The sequence below is a fragment of the Cynoglossus semilaevis genome, chromosome 14, assembly GCF_000523025.1.
Source record: "Cynoglossus semilaevis isolate Cse_v1.0 chromosome 14, Cse_v1.0, whole genome shotgun sequence".
Taxonomy (NCBI): domain Eukaryota; kingdom Metazoa; phylum Chordata; class Actinopteri; order Pleuronectiformes; family Cynoglossidae; genus Cynoglossus; species Cynoglossus semilaevis.
The window spans coordinates 11,550,437-11,566,842 of NC_024320.1; the positions used below are offsets into that span (position 1 = coordinate 11,550,437).

Sequence of the window (16,406 nt, forward strand, 5' to 3'; positions counted from 1 at the left end):
ATTACATTTTTATATACAGTGTCAGAACTGATCCCCAGTTTCAAGCCAACTGTGATGAGACCAAACGTCACCTGTGGTCCTCTTCTGTCCATCTTCGTGCATGCCGTGCCCTCTGTCTCTCCTGCAAGCCACTAAAGGCTGAAAAGAGTTAAGGAGATTTAACAGCTTGGCTGCAGCTGGTCAGTAGGTGAGCGAGGAAGTGGCCTGTGGTGTGGACGGAGTGAGTGAAGAGGCAGCTCACTTGGCCAGGATTAGGTGGGATCTGGAGAGATTACTGCCTTCTCTGTGTGTGTGTCTGTTTGTCTCTCTGTGTGTGTGTGTGTGTTCCTGGCTCTATAGAAACATTGGCTGGTTCAGACTTTTTCCTATTTCAGTGTCCTTTGTCCTCGCACTCTGTGTAGAGGCATGCAGAAATCCTGAGGACTGCAGCAGAAAGGTAATGTTTTTGCTTGCTTTTAAAGCAAAGAATGTTCTAGAAGAATAGCAGCCAGGGAATCTTCTTCTTTGACCGCTGGTAATCACCACCTCTGAACGAACTTGCTGTTCCGTCAGTAGTTGTTTTATATACAGAGCACATATATTTAATGACCGAGTTCTAATTTCCGTCTTCCTTAATGTCCTAAATTTCCTCCTTTTCTTGCAGTTTCTTTCCTCTTTTTTCAGTTCCTCAGTGAAAAGTTCATCAACCATGAAGCAGGCGGTGGAGGCTCAGGTTCTAATCCCTCACTGTCAACTTGGAGAAGCAGGTCAGTCGACACATTTTGCAACATTCAGAAACCTGAGAGAGACTTTTAACCATTTTTATGATGTTTCTGTATGTACGTGTGTTCTTCGTAGGCCTGCGTCAGATCCTGACAGATGTGATTGAGGAGGTGAGAAAGTCGGTGAGCCAGGACCTGGATGGAGCAGAGATCCTCCACAGTTTGTTGAACGCTTCCTGGCTGCACTCACTGCTCAAGGTCTGACAAATAAAGTGTAGGACAGTTTAGAATGTTAACAACACAGTTTCATATGGACCCAACGTGGGCACAGGTTGACAAACCAGACACAGTATAACATTATAATATGCAAAACACAAACTCAATCGAGTGAAGTCAGATCACACCCGTTTTGTTGTACTCCATATGGGTCACAACCCACACACTCGTGTGGGATAGCATGTGGGATCCACAGTGTTTGACTGACTTGATGTTTCCAGGTGTACGAGTGTCTGGGACAGTACCTCAGAGACTCTCCTGCTCCGTTCCTGGACTTCGCTTCTGGACTCACATTTCAGGTCCCACTCTGATTACCAGATTTAAAAAAATGTTTTCTCCTCATTTCTGTTGCAGTTTTGTGTTTTTGTACATGTAAGAATTTTTTTTTATTTTGTCTTTGTAGCTGCTGATTGACATCAGGTCACTGCCCGGCTCCTCTGAAGAGGCCAGAGAGTTGTATCGTCTCCTGCGAAAGCCTCACATGCAGGTGAGAAATAAAGACACGTCTTGAATAAAACAAACAAAGCATTTGATATGATTTAGTCTTAATGAGTTCCACTAATATTTGGTGTATTCTGAATATTCTAGAACCACTAAGCTACATTTTATTCACAGACATAAATATTATATTAAATATATGTATAAATATAATAGTATAATATAATTATATTAAATATAAATATATTAAATATTATTATATAAATATAAACTCATCCAGAACAAAAATAGAAAAATAGAACTTCAGAAATCATGAATGAAAACTTCTTTTTTCTGATTCCATTTCTCTTACTTGCTTGTGTCTCAGGCTCTGCTTTTTGCCCATGACACGGTGGCCCACAGAGACTACGGGCCAGTGCTGCCACCTATGCCTGAGGAGCTGCCGGACGATGAGGAGGCCACGAGGACTGTCTGTCTGGTCAAAAACAAACAGCCTCTGGTGAGCTCCTTTCCTGCTCTCTTGAGTGGTTTGTTAGTAATAGATTACAGAGCAAACACTGAACACACCGAATTTAGAGTATGTCGACATCCCTGCCCTTGTTTCTACCTCCTGAGATGGACCAGGTCTTTCCACCCCAGTCCTGATGTTCTTCAGCCTCACCTCCTTCTTCTTCACCCTTTAAAAACCTCTAAAAGCAAATACTCATCTCAAACCGCCTCATGTTCACTGTAGCAACGATTCACTAGAGCATCTAGTCAATGAGGTGCTTAGTAGTATTTTAGAAACACTGTTTTAAACCATCACCTTAGTAACCAGGCAACACCACTTCCACCACTGACCCGCTATATCAGATTTGGTTGACATTGGAATCGGAAATTAAGTGTTTGGACAATATCGGCATATCGGTAAAAAGTTAATATTGGACAAAAGTCCAAAAGGTTGATATTGTTTTTTATTTTATCACCTTCGTGGTTGTCACTTGTTCTCTGTGTGTTTGAAGTTTCCATTTCAGTCTGTTGTTGTTTGTATGTTTTTGAACTTTGCTCTAGGGAGCGACTATAAAAAGAAATGAGAGCACGGGGGAGATTTTTATCGCTCGGGTGATTCATGGAGGACTGGCTGATCGAAGTGGTGAGCCTTTTTCACAGTAAACTATTAAATGTATATTTCAGCCCTGGACTATTGAGTGGTAAATACTTTATTAGAGTGTACAATTTTACAACCAGGGGTCCCTATTTCTTACAGAGTAGCCCTTTAAAAACAAATGAAAATAATCAAACTATAAACAGTCTGGACACCTTGATGACTTTATTGCTAAGCACGGCTGTTTTGTTTGGCTTCTCTAATGACGCATACCTGCTAATCAACATGGAGTATTTTTCCTTCCTATCAAAACAGAAGAGATTGTCTAAGCCCATATGATTGGACGGTCTGTTTCCTAAGAAATGCTCTGACTAAACATTTGAAACCAATAACAAAAAACATCAAAATGATGTGTGTGTGCGTGTGTGTAGGTCTGCTCCATACAGGTGACCGGGTCCTAGAGGTGAATGGTTTTCCTGTTGATGGAATGGAACCTGAACAAGTGATTCAGGTTGTGGTAAGTTGAATGTCTCCAGAACACCTGACCTGTTCTTCTGTTCTTAAATGAAACTTGTATCTTTCTTTAGCAGGCCAGGTCACAGGGCACCATCATCTTCAGGGTCATCCCAATGACAGAGAGACCAGTCCATAACAAGACCATGGTAAACCCCCGTCCTTCATACTGACCTTCTACTGACCTTCCTGTCTCTGACATATAAACATCTTCTGTTTCATCTCTACACTTGTGTGCCGTTAGCTCTACGTGCGGGCCTTGGTCGATTACAGCCCACAGCAGGACCCCTACATCCCCTGCGCTGATGCTGGCATGAGCTTCCAAAAAGGTAACGTACTGGAGATCGTGGACCAGACAGATGCCCTTTGGTGGCAGGCCAGAAAACTGCCTGACCACGCAGCCTGTGCTGGACTCATCCCCTCCAACAACCTGCTCAAACGGTCAGAAAAGCTTCTTTTATGTTTAATATGATGAATATTTACAATTGTACCTACAAACGATAAAAAATATTTTTTATTAATTTCATAACTTGTACGTTTAGTCAGTGCAAACCTATTATTAGTACAGTACCGGCTAATGCTAAAGGTGTAAAAGTTCCATTAAAGACTCACAAGACAGTCAAGGCCAACAACAAGGCAACAAGGCAAGAGAAAGTTCCAGGAACTGGTTGAGTTTTTTTTTTAAGTAGAGCTTATGCAGCTAAAACAAAATATCCTATGTCTCCTGAATAAAAAAAAAATGAATTCAATTCACACAGAAGTGGGTGGAATAATGTGTTTTGGTCTAATGAGTCTAAGGTTCCATGGGACTGTTTTCTCTTCATTGGAAAAAATTTACTTCTTTGGTTAGATTATTTACTGTAAAAGGAACTTGGTAACATTCTATTAACTCAATGAAATACAATTCCCAACCTTTCTTCTCCTTGTGAGGACAGGAAGCAGAAGGAGTTGTGGTGGTCTCAGCCGTATCAGCCACAAGCCTGCTTTCAAACCTGTAAGTTTGGCCAGACGTCCTCAACTCACCTTTCACTGTGAATTAAAATATAAAAACCATAGCAGACGTTTCTCATTTCAATGTTGACTTTTTACTTTTTATCCACGTCTGCTTCAGTGAGCACCGTCGAAGGTAAGAATATATATTTTAAAAGAAAATTTAAACAATTTTTTTTTTAATGATTTAAAGGTTATTCTCCTTTAACAGAGGAAGACATGATGGCCATCGATGAGAATTGTGTTGAAGCAGGTACATTTTCTCACTTCCTCATGAGTTTCAGTCTTTACTCTCTCTCTGTCTCTGTGAATAATGTTCTCGTGGACTTCCCTCTGACAGATGAGGAGGCTTTTGAATCTGGTAGGTAAGTCTTTGTTTTCTTAAATAGTCTAAAGAGTTACAGTACTTGTTACAAAACACTGTGTCATCTTGTTTCCTCTACCTGAAGATTTCTTTGTTGTTGTTTTTTTTTCCGCACCAATGTTTCTTTTTTCTGATGGGTGTGTGTGTCAGAGGAGTTCAGAGATGGTGAGAAAACCCTTAGTATTATCCTGTTATCTTAATCTGTAATCTTGTTTAGCTCTTTTTTTTTATTTGATTCTTGTTCTCCTTCCAGATGGTAATTGTATAGTTTTATAGTTTGATTGCAACACAAGAACCGAATTACAGATGTAAAAATAGATTTTTAATTTTCTCTTTTTACAAAACCAGAGGATGACGACTTCAGCACAAACACCAAAGGGATTTATTTAGGTAAGTCTTTAAACTGAGAAAAATACTCGATTTTTTTATTATTTATTATTTCCTTATAATTTCTTGATTTTTTTTTAAATCATCTAAATTATCTTTCACAGCTGGCTTCAGGCGCAGCATGCGCCTATTCAGGCGTCGCTCTCACAACACCAGCCAGCCGACCTGCCCCACCCGCTGTCCCAGCAGCTGTCCCAGCAGCTGTCACAGCGCCCTCTGCAGCCCCTATGAGGAGGTGGTGCGCTACCAGCGCCACACCCAGGACACCCAACGCCTCATTGCCCTCCTAGGTTCAAGCCACATATTTGACAGCGTCTGATTGTTTGTCAACAACTGAAGTGCAGCTCAGTCTGATCTAGTGTGTGATTATTTCACAGGTCCTCCTAATGTTGGTGTAAACGAACTTCGCAGGCGCCTGATTGAAACAAATCCCGACATTTTTCAGGGAGCGTTGCCTCGTACGTATCCATTTAGTTTTTAGTTTTTTTTTCTTGGGTAAATAATGGAGGCCTCATAATTGGTCAATGACGTGGGACCCATATTTTCCAACGGTTAGTTTTGGAAAAAAAAAATTCAAACAGTATTCGCATTTTTGAGCAATTAATCGCAACTTTATTAATTAAATAGAAGTACATTGTGCACTTTTATTTCAGTATATTGAATGAACAAAACATTTGTTTTTTAAACAATTCAAACGTATATGTATAATATTTCTTGTACAGCTCCACTTAAGAATTTATGTGTATTTACTTAAATATTTATTTTTTATATATATTTTTTCCAAATGTCAGACACAACACGGGCTCCTAAAGAGTACGAGGAGTCTGGGAGAGAATATGTCTTCACAAGTCGCGAAATTTTCAACAACATGGTTCAGAACAATAGGTACAAGGTTGAATTACTTACAGTATTTTCAAGTCCTTTCGAGTTAAGTGGGATGTGAACTGGGTTTGATACGGAGCACTGACTCTCCACAGGTTCCTGGAGCACGGCGAGTATAAAGGAAATCTTTACGGTACCAGTTATGATTCTGTGAAGGAAGTGTTAAAGGGTGGAAAGATCTGCCTCATTGACATTGAGCCAAATGTAAGTTTAATAAAACTAAGCACAACTCAAGAAAAAAACACTTCTGAGTGAATTTAAACAACAGTTGTAATTTTACAGCTCTACATTTACTTCACAGTATGACTTTTCTCTGTCCAGGCCATTCACGCAGTGAGAAACCATGAACTTAAGGCCTACATCATCTACGTAAAGCCACCTCCCCTGGAGCGCCTCCAGGAGACCAGGCAGGATTCCTGCATCACCACTAACTACTACATCAACAGACCGTTCAAAGTCAGCACCCCAGTGAAAGCATTTTGTTACAGATTTTTGGATCAAATTAATAATGAATATTTGTGATTCACAGAGCGAAGACTTCCAGGAAATGGAAGAATTGTCTGAAAAGATTGAGTCCCATTTTAGGCAGTTTTTCGACCACGTGATTGTCAACGATAAGCTGCAGGACTCCCTCGACCAGCTGATGTCAGCTGTGAGAAAGGCACAGAACCAACCTCAGTGGGTTCCTGCCCGCTGGATACGACCCACAACCACAGAACCATAAAAGGAAACAATCAGGCAATAAAAATTAATGTTATTGGAGCACCAAAATTATGATAGTATTTTTTTGAGTAACAATTCAGAGGTTACTTGCTCTGTATTTTTTATTATACATTAAAGACGTTTTTTTTCTCTCTCGTCTGTTATTATTTAAGTAGGCTCTTGAAAATATTGTATTTTGTGATATTATTGTAATAAATAAATCATTTTTGAAATGAAAATGTGATGTAGAAATGCATGATGTCAATAAATGTTTGTGTATTTGGTTCAATGTAAACTTTGTGTATCGTTATATACGTAGTTGTATAATACATAGTTGTCTTCTTTGGATATCTACGGAAGTTGAATGTGCTTGTTGCATCGCTGCCTTTTCTTTTGTCAACACTACCGTTAGTCATAGAACCTTATTTTGAAGAAGCCGGAAGAAGGTGTGATTCTCAATTCATTCCGGAAAGCTGCTTCCGTTCGCAGAGCTTACGACGATCAGAGTAGTTTCTTTCTTACCGTTAGCCGTTTTGTATCCTATATGTTAATGAAAAAGCAAACTAACATTTAATAAACTGCATTATTTTTTAAGGTGTTTGTAAATATTTTTAAACATGGACAAAAGGGGGGCAAAGGTAGGTAATCCCAAATAACGCTCTTAAGTGGAACCAGCATTTTAAAGGTTTACTTTTAAGCCGTTTTGTTCTCTGTATAATATATGTGTGTATATATTTTCAAAACTATCCTTTAAAAGTCATATTTTTGTTTTAAGACTGTAAAATGTTCAAACGTAGGTAGAAATTGAAAAATGTTGTAGCTCGGAAATAACGGTAATACTACGACCTTTTTGTTTTGAAGGGAATGCGACCCAGAGAGCTTCCGCCTCGTCCTCAGGTTAGTCCTTAAAATTATAAAAGTATATGTAGTAAAAACATTACCGTCTTCTCTGTTAAGAAATTCATTCATTTTGTATCAGAAAAATCATAACGGTGGACACGTTGATCGTGTTACATCATGTTTGTCTATTAATGAAGTTATCAAAACAAATAATAAGAATAATCAGCAAATCTATTCAGTTATGGACAGTTACTTTCAGGTTCTCGTTGTGCAAATAGCTTGCTTAGTACTAAAACACTAACGAAGGGTTTCAGTACTTATTGCTTTTAAATAATGTTTTGGGGGAAAAACATAACACTGTCTTATTTCAGCACATTGCCCACAGATTAACTGGCATAAAGGTTTCTCAAAGACTGACGTTACATTCCTTGCATTTATATCCCCTAATTATTCTTTAGATTAATTATAAATTATAAATAACATTAAATGCAAAAATAGGAATACAATCCAAATCAGTTATGCTTTAACCTCAGTGTCTGAGGCTTAATGTTCTTTTTATCTTTCTCTGCAGCGAGGGCAGCGTAGGCTCCCTCCAATGCCCAGGTAGGTGAATATATTAATTTGAGACTGTGATGCGAGTCTTCATTTACAGCATTAATGCAAGGTTTTCTTCTTATCTGTTTTCTGTAACACACAGCCAAGACACAGCTGGTGAGTGAGGCATAAATAGAAATCCTGATTGATTGTATTCAAAATATATCTTTTTCCAGCTTCATTATTATTTTTGTCTATTGACACACATGTTGCAGCTGCAAGACAAAGGAAGAAGAAAGTAAAAAAAGAGAGTGGAGTTGAAGATGTGGATGGTGTGTGACATAATTTATTATTTAAAATGACAAGTATTTGATACCAAGTAATATAGAGTTGGACTTCTAAAATTTAAACCGTACCTTTACTTTCAGATCAGAAGATGGAGATGGGAGGACTGGGCAGCAAGAGGACAGCTGAGGTCGTAGGGCCATTTTCCCATAAACCCACAGCTGAAGCCGCTCAACAGAGAAAGAAGAAGAAAAAGAAAACTGCTACAATTGGTAATCACAGACTTGGAAAATATCGTCAGAAACAGGAGCCACTATATATACCAGATGACTACATTTGAAACAATTTAACAATTTAAGTTTGTGTTGGTGATTTTTAGACCTAGAAGATGACCAGGCTGATCTGGTGAACGGAGATGCTGCAGAGCAGGTGACTGATGGTGAAGAAGTGGCCAAAAAACCTGCAAGGAAAAAGTGAGAAACACTGAAAGAAAGAAAAAAACAGAAAGTAGTCGCATTTTCTGTGAATGTGTGATTATATGATTGTACACATCGATCTGTTTGTGTCTCTCTAAATTACACATTTACTACATTTTAGGAAAGCAATGGTTGTTGAGTCACGGCTTCCTCGGGGAGATTTCGAAGGCATTGAAGAGGGTGACATCATCACTGACCCCCCTCCTCCCATCTCCCATCATTCCCTGTTCTCAGCCCCACATGGTCAAAGCCAGTCTGTGGGAAAGGTCTTTATAGAGACGAGCAGTGAGTAAACAAGGAAAATAATCAGTCAAGCCTTTCTAAAGGTAGGGTGTGTGTTTGAATGTTTGGGTTTTGTTTTGTTTTTGTTTTTTTTTATGTGTGCAGAGCGTTTTCAGGCAGTGGAACGCACAGAGTGGAGGACGACCAGTGAGGGGATGGACAACACCACAGATTTTCAGCACATGCAGTCGCTGAGGAGTACCAGAGACATTTCTGTCAGTGTGCACAGAGGGTTCAGGTAACTAAGGATCAAAATTAACCTTGAATTCGTGTTTTTTTTTTTCTGACTCAACATACTTGCTTTATTTAGAACTTTTAAGCTTTAGAGAGGTTTGAAAGAATGAAAAAATTCCAACAGTTAGGTGGAAATTAAAAAAGAAAATCATCCCAAATAAAATAAGGAAATCATAAAGAAATCAGCAACAAAACTGAGTCTTGTTCCTTGTGTAGTTGTCTAACATTGACATTATGCAGACTACTTAGCTAGTAACAAACTACCCTTTTTAACTTCTCTCTGTCTCTCTGTCTCTCTGTGCTGTTCCTCAGAGAGTTTGGTCTCATCTGTCAGGGCTTCCTGGCAGGTTTTGCCATGTGGAATACAGTGGTCTTGTATTTATGGGCCGGGAAGAACTTCAGTGCCCTCACCAACCTGTTGGAACAGTACCACACCCTCGCTTACCCTTACCAGTCCCTGCTCTACATGCTTCTGGCCATCAGCACTGTGGCTGCCTTTGACAGGTTAAGAAATTCTCCTGCTGCAAAATTAGATGTCAAACAAAAACAGCAATCTCGTCTTAATAGTTATCCTAAAATTTTACACCAATTTTTCTGCTCTTCAGAGTGAATCTGGCCAAAGGTTTTGTAGCTTTGCGGATGTTCCTCACACTCCATCCTCTCGCTCTTGCTGTGTTCTGTGAGTTCAGATTACATCCTAATTTCCAAACACTGCAGTGTTGTGTACTGATTTCAATTTGAATATAATGGTGCTGTGTTTCCCTCTCTGTTGTAGTTTATTTCTCCTCTCTGGTTCTCTGCTTGAGCCAGCAGATGACAGCAGATCGCATTTGGCTGTATCCATCTTTTAATTCATCCCAAATATGGTGAGCTCACTTGAAATCATTTGTTGTGCTGGTTATCTTAAACCTAAAGCCATATTTAAACACGTTTCTGTTTATTTTAATCCAGGACGTCAGGCTCAGAGCATCTGATCCTTCATCCATGGGTGACTGTCAACCTGGTTGTGGCGCTGCTTGTTGGTCTGGCCTGGATCTTGACTGCCACACGGCCTGAGAATGACTACACTGAGAGTAATTTTTGTTTGTTTTTTTATGTTTAAAATATAGAAAAAAAGATGTACATTTCTAAATGTCATTGCCTTTTATGTTTTTTTTTCTCCTTAGTTAACTTGATGACCATGGAGATCGATCCGCCCAAATTAACGGACAAATCTGAAATGACCGCCTGAGAGAAGACACTGTCTTTGTGCTGACGCCACAACTCTGTCGTCGATTTGCACTGAGATTTGCACTGTATTTTTTATATATATTTTGTATAGAATTTGTATTTGTCTGTTCACTGTACTTTTTTCTGATTGAAGCAGCCATGATTCAAGCTCCATAAAGTTGTATAGATTAACTTTGTAGGGTTAATTCTACATTTTAATTACTAATTAATGGCTTGTAAGTGATAGATAATGAGTAACTGAACAAATGACAACAGAAATTGATCTAAGAATACATCCAGTGTGAAAATGTATTGAAAATATCAACTAGTGAGAATCATCGTCATTGAAAAGAAAAGGGTGATCTGTTTAGAAGCTTCTTCACATGAATTGTCTATCATTATTTATTATGTTGACAATAATAAAGGTAATAAATACAAATAGTGGCCCAAATGTAATTGCTACATAACTAATAATATTTTAAAAGAAGTCAGAGTCAGGGTTTTTTCAGTAACATGGAAGAGATTGATAACTTTGTGTACAATTAGAGTAATATTACGTTTTCCAAGTATAGTAAACTAAACAAAAGAATTGAAAGAAAAATGCCAAAATGTGTAAAAAAAATTATTTAAAGTGTTTAGTTTTTACACAATGTAAGAAAAATAAAAATATTTTTATGTGATGCCCAGAAGTCTGACTATAATATATGATTTCTGACTTGCATATGAAAAAAATAGACAAAGTTGAAAGTGGAAGTTGAACTATTCCACGTGAGTTTCACTTTATTTCTTAGAATATATTAGTTCTTTTTTTTTAAAACGCATAAAAGTCAGAATTACACAATACAAGTCAATTATTTTGAAAACTAAAAAGCTAAAAAATAACATCTTTGCCACTTTTTCGATTAGCTCAGTCTGCTTGTGTTGGTCCAGACTGTGTAGCTGAGTATCGAGTTCTTGTATACGTGGTGACACGAATTACGGCTGCAAAACATCCATGTTTTTCTTATGACTTAAATCCGTTACAGTAGCACTGTCACAAAGCTGCAGTCATGCTGGATTTTGCTATTTTTGCTGTGACGTTTGTCATAATTTTAGTGGGAGCTGTTCTCTATTTGTATCCGGTAAGAAAGTTTACCTTAGCGGCTCGGCTATTGTTAGGCTCATATTAATGTTCAATAGTTTTCATCACATGATCGTACGAAAGTAAAGAAACACAAATTAGAATGTTTTACCTAGAGAATATGTTGTAATATATATGAAGATTATAATCAAGGTTTAGTGACCCTATGTAAAGGCCATGTTGCTATGGTACACTTTTGTAAATAATACAACCAGTGTGGAAGGTTTTCGACTTTCACCAGCAAAGCTAAGTTAATGTGCAGGACACATGGAACATTTTGACTTTATTCGCAGAGGTATAATAAAATTATTTAAACTAAAATAAGCCAAAACGTAGAAACACCCAGAATACCGAGTATATGTAAGTGGTCTAGAAAAATGTCAACAATATGGGAATAATGAAAATTAGGGTGGTATTAAAATATAATAATATAATTTAATTTTACTTTATTTTTTAAAGAAAATTATGATTAAACAGTGAAATTGAAAATACAAAATTTTCTAAATTTAGTCAAATTAAGTTTTACATATGTAAAAGTAATTGTTTAGAGTTTTAAAGAAAAAAGTTTTATATATAGTATATATATACATAGTATTTAAAAAATATATTTACTATGTTGCTTTACAGTCCTTAGAAGAGTTAAGGTATAAAGATGCACAGAAAGGTAATACTCGGTTACTGGAGTTCAGTAGGTAGTGCAGTTGTCTTAGATTCTGTAAGACAAGGGTTGTGAGATTGATTCTGGAATTGGTAGTCTATATGTGGCCCCTGTGGTTACCATACTGTCTGTAGGTGTATGTGTAAAATGCTTTTCTTCAGGTCTAGAAACACCCTACAAAAGTAGAAAGTATTTAAAATGAAGTAATTTAATCTCATTTCCTTTCTGTTTGTATTTTCAGTCCTCTAGAACGGCCTCTGGAATCCCAGGCCTTAACCCCACAGATGAGAAGTAAGTTAATAAGGTGTACCTTTTAGTATAAGCTTGTACTGCTAGCATACTGAGATCCATCTTGGTTCAAAATACCTAAGATGAAAGTGTCGTTCTTTGAGACTGTGTATATTTAGTTGAAACTCCTGGTAAAATGGGTTAATAGAAACAATCCTTTATTCAGTTTCTGCTCAGAACCTGAAGGTCAAAAAGATTATCAAAATTCACACTCACAACAACCCAAAGTATAAACCCAAATTATAAAGAAATGACTTAAAATATACAGTAGTTTTTTGAATAGCTTTGTTAGAGCCTACTTTTCTTCTTCTTTCGGCTTTGTCCCTTTTTCAGGGGTTGCCACAGCAAATCATTGATTTCCATCTCTCCCTGTTCTCTGTATCTTCTACTCTGACTCCAACTACCTGCATGTCCTCCCTCACTGCATCCATATACCTCCTCTCATCATGGCTGGTCTCACCACTGTCCTGTAAACCTTTCCCTTCACCTTAGCTGACACTCTTCTGTCACAGATCACTCCTGACACTTTTCTCCAGCTGTTCCATCCTGCCTGTACTCTATTCTTCACCTCTCTTCCACAGTCTCCGCTGCTCTGAACAGTTGATCCTAAGTACCTAAACTCCTGCACCTTCACCACCTCTGCTCCTTGTAGCCTCACTATTTCACTGTTCTGCCTTTCGTTTACACACATGTACTCTGTCTTGCTGCGACTGACCTTCATTCCTCTTCTTTCTAGTGCAAACCTCCACCTCTCTAGGTTCTCTTCTAGAGCCTACATTGGACTCAAATACACAAATCAATAGAACGCTGCATGTATCAAATGTGCAGAACAAATTATTTCCACATCCCTTGTTGTTGATCCCTGATTGCCTGTTGTGTCAGGGATGGGAATCTGCAGGACATTGTGAGCAAAGGGAGTCTACATGAGTTCCTAATGAATCTACATCAGGAGTTTGGATCTGTGGCATCCTTTTGGTTTGGCGGTCGTCCAGTGGTCAGTCTGGGCTGTGTGGAGCAGCTAAAGCAGCACATCAACCCCAACCACACCAGTGAGTCAGAAACCCTTCGGAAAACTTGAATTTTATTCTTCAGCTGTGTCACACTTCAACATTCTCACTGCTTTTCTACAGCTGACTCATTTGAGACGATGCTCAAGTCACTGCTCGGGTACCAATCAGGGATGGGAGGAGGAGCCAGTGAAACAGTACTTAGAAAAAAAGTGTATGAGACTGCCGTCAACAATACGATGAAGAACAACTTTCCTTTTGTGGTTAAGGTGCGTGCGTACAGCCAAGCAGGACAATGCACTGCATTAGTCAGATACACTTGCTGTGATGTTATGTTTGGTCTATAAGCTAGTGGAGGAGCTAGTCAGGAAGTGGAAGTCCTTGCCAGAGGCACAACACATCCCACTGTGTGCCCACCAGCTGGGCCTGGCCATGAAGACCGTCACACAGCTCGCTTTGGGAGAACGCTTCAAAGATGACTCGGTGGTCATCTCCTTCCACAAGAACCACGATGCTGTAAGACCTCTGTAAAAGCACTATGAACATTATCATCAACAATAATGGGTAATAATAATTTTTACTCCTGTGAACACTTTTAGATCTGGTCAGAAATTGGAAAAGGTTTCTTGGATGGTTCTCTGGAGAAGAGTTCCAGTAGGAAAAGACACTATGAGAAGGGTAAGGGATTAAAGGAGATTTAATGCATATCCTATTGTAAAAAGGCTCTGTAAAAGTCTTTGGACTTATTTTGCGGTTCTCATTGTCAGCACTTTCTGAGATGGAGGCCTTACTGCTGTCAGTGGTGAAGGAAAGAAAACCTCAGAAAAAACGCATGGCATTTGTTGATGCGCTCCTTGAGTCCCGTCTCACTGAGCGACAGGTGATTACAGATGAAGGTCCACCGTGGTTCAAACATCTGAGAGATGGTTGATGTGGGGAATTGCTGAAGTGAGTGTGGTTGTTTGTTTCAGATCATGGAGGACTGCATGGTTTTCACACTGGCTGGATGTGTCATCACTGCCAACTGTAGGTGACAACTTTAAAAAACAGTGTTCTGAAGAAGTAATAATAGCAGTAGACACAGTTTAAATCTTAGTATCAGAAGTAGCAAAAATAGCCCTTAGTAGTAGCAGCAACATTGGTATCAGTAGTAGTGCTAGTGATATTTATAGTAGTATAGTAGGGGAAGTACCAACAACAACCAAACACCACAGTAGAAGTAGCAGTAGCGTAGTACACATGTTAATGTTCTCATTTTTGCAGTGTGTATTTGGGCTCTTCACTTCCTGTCCACCTCAGAGGAAGTTCAGGAGAAGTTATATAAGGAACTGGAGGAAGTGTTAGGTTCAGACCCAGTTTCTTTGGATAAGATCCCTCAGCTCAGGTGAGAAATCTATATAGTGTGACACTGTGTTGTCACAGTTTTGTCCTATATACTCTATATAATGCTGTAAAGATGATTTGAAGAAATTTATTTACAACACATTCACACATATGTGAATATACAGTACATTCTTCTTGTCTTTTTAAAGATACTGTCAGCAGGTCCTTAATGAAACGGTGAGAACTGCGAAACTGACTCCAGTCGCTGCTCGGCTTCAGGAAGTGGAGGGAAAAGTTGATCAACATGTCATTCCTAAAGAGGTATGTGGAGGTTTTATGCCCAGTTCTGCTCAGCTACATCCAGATGCTCAGCAAAAAAATGTGCTATAGAAATCATTGATTCTAATGCTGTTTAAAGTTTTTGTTGTTTAATTTTTCAGACTTTGGTGATTTACGCTTTGGGAGTAGTTTTGCAAGATTCCAGCACCTGGAGCACCCCATACAGGTTATGTCAGATCATACATGTTTACATAGTTGCACATAAATATACTGTAGCATCAGCTTTGGTGCAGAAAACCAACCTCTGTTTTTGCCTCAACATTGTCAAAATATGACTACAAGTTTAATGCAACATAAACTACTTCACAGAGGCACTGCTGTATGAAACAAAAGTGACTCTGTTATGTCAGGCATTTGTATACCTTTATTTCACTATGCTTAAAAGTAAATTATATTGTGATTCATGTTGCATTGTGCTTGTTACAATCTTTGGCATGTTTTCAAAGCAAGAATATTCTAAATATTCTAAAGAATTGCTATAGAATGTTTTTTTAACGATTTATTGATTAATTTGTACTAAGAGTTTCTTAAAATTTTCAGGTTTGATCCGGATCGATTTGAAGAGGAATCGGTCAAAAAGAGCTTCTGTCTCCTAGGATTTTCTGGGAATCAAACGTGTCCTGAACTTAGGTACAGAAGAGCTCACAATCCTCAACTTGAAACTTATATTGTTGGACATTCTGCAAAACTAAAGAAAACCTTATGACTGTTATCGGTTTTCTTTGACAGGTTTGCCTACATGGTAGCTACTGTGCTGCTCAGCACATTAGTGCGGGAGCTGAAGCTTCACAAGCTGAAAGGACAGGTCATGGAGGTCAAATCGGAACTGGTCTGTACACCTAAAGAAGAGAACTGGATTACTGTCAGTAAAAGGAGCTAAAGTCAGCCCTGAAAACACAAAAGCTATCAAATCCAGTTACCAGCAAAGTATTTGTTCAATTTGAGGAATTCAGACTGTTAGAAACTCTGTTTACCAAGTATAAATGTTATACTTGGTTGATAACCAGTAACTCAAACCACTCTAGATTTGTTTTCTATTTTTTTTTAATTTTCCAATTTTGTTCACAGGTCACAATGAAAAGTTAAACCTTTTAGTTTTTACTACTCCACCACCATGACACTGGACTATTTCCTACGACTGCCCTAAAACAGAAATTTCATTTTTGTTTTACTAAAACAAGCAACTTGACATTGTGACTTGTCTATATTTTTTGTAAATTCATATAAGATTAAATGTGAATTTAAGCGTTTGAGTGTGTCCATATTTGTTTATATTATCAGTGCTCTTTACATTGTTAATCAAGGGGTAAAGGATGGCAGCTTAGAGGTGCTCTGTAGTAAAAAATTACATGGCACACCACCAAACAATATGTCTCAAGAACTATATAAAATGGAATACAAATATCTTTATGTATACATTTATATTTCATATACTCACAATTTACTTAGTATTAAACCAGGAGGGGTTAAGTTG

At 38.3% G+C, this 16,406-nt stretch overlaps 3 protein-coding genes across 6 annotated transcripts; all 3 read left to right on the top strand.

The window, feature by feature from the left end:
• Nucleotides 1-96: 96 nt before the first annotated feature.
• On the top strand, nt 97-6,659 carry mpp4b (MAGUK p55 scaffold protein 4b). 4 transcript variants are annotated; one of them, XM_008325112.3, is made up of 22 exons: nt 97-436; nt 644-746; nt 838-959; nt 1,199-1,276; nt 1,381-1,464; nt 1,783-1,914; nt 2,466-2,547; nt 2,931-3,016; nt 3,090-3,161; nt 3,257-3,453; nt 3,948-4,006; nt 4,124-4,138; nt 4,214-4,255; nt 4,343-4,363; nt 4,517-4,531; nt 4,715-4,756; nt 4,858-5,043; nt 5,131-5,211; nt 5,545-5,638; nt 5,731-5,839; nt 5,957-6,091; nt 6,165-6,659. In XM_008325112.3, exons 2-22 carry the CDS (start codon nt 689-691, stop codon nt 6,357-6,359), a joined length of 1,905 nt encoding a protein of 634 aa, XP_008323334.1. In that variant the 5' UTR covers nt 97-436; nt 644-688; the 3' UTR covers nt 6,360-6,659. The 4 variants fall into 4 exon arrangements, with proteins under 4 accessions (XP_008323334.1, XP_024918088.1, XP_024918089.1 ...); XM_025062320.1 differs by having other exon boundaries at nt 99-436; nt 3,087-3,161; nt 6,165-6,359; XM_025062321.1 differs by lacking the exon at nt 4,517-4,531 and having other exon boundaries at nt 99-436; nt 3,087-3,161.
• A 145-nt stretch (nt 6,660-6,804) lies between these two features.
• Nucleotides 6,805-10,877, top strand: LOC103389604 (transmembrane protein 237B). Its single transcript, XM_008325080.3, has 14 exons — nt 6,805-6,975; nt 7,199-7,234; nt 7,749-7,780; nt 7,875-7,888; nt 7,987-8,043; nt 8,140-8,268; nt 8,376-8,469; nt 8,594-8,757; nt 8,860-8,992; nt 9,301-9,492; nt 9,594-9,667; nt 9,764-9,854; nt 9,940-10,061; nt 10,155-10,877. Exons 1-14 carry the CDS (start codon nt 6,955-6,957, stop codon nt 10,217-10,219), a joined length of 1,224 nt encoding a protein of 407 aa, XP_008323302.1. The 5' UTR covers nt 6,805-6,954; the 3' UTR covers nt 10,220-10,877.
• A 241-nt stretch (nt 10,878-11,118) lies between these two features.
• Nucleotides 11,119-16,182, top strand: cyp20a1 (cytochrome P450, family 20, subfamily A, polypeptide 1). The gene is made up of 13 exons (XM_008325081.3): nt 11,119-11,318; nt 12,217-12,266; nt 13,146-13,312; nt 13,394-13,539; nt 13,619-13,786; nt 13,870-13,948; nt 14,038-14,150; nt 14,242-14,296; nt 14,534-14,654; nt 14,803-14,914; nt 15,034-15,098; nt 15,473-15,562; nt 15,662-16,182. Exons 1-13 carry the CDS (start codon nt 11,247-11,249, stop codon nt 15,810-15,812), a joined length of 1,389 nt encoding a protein of 462 aa, XP_008323303.1. The 5' UTR covers nt 11,119-11,246; the 3' UTR covers nt 15,813-16,182.
• Nucleotides 16,183-16,406: the final 224 nt, after the last annotated feature.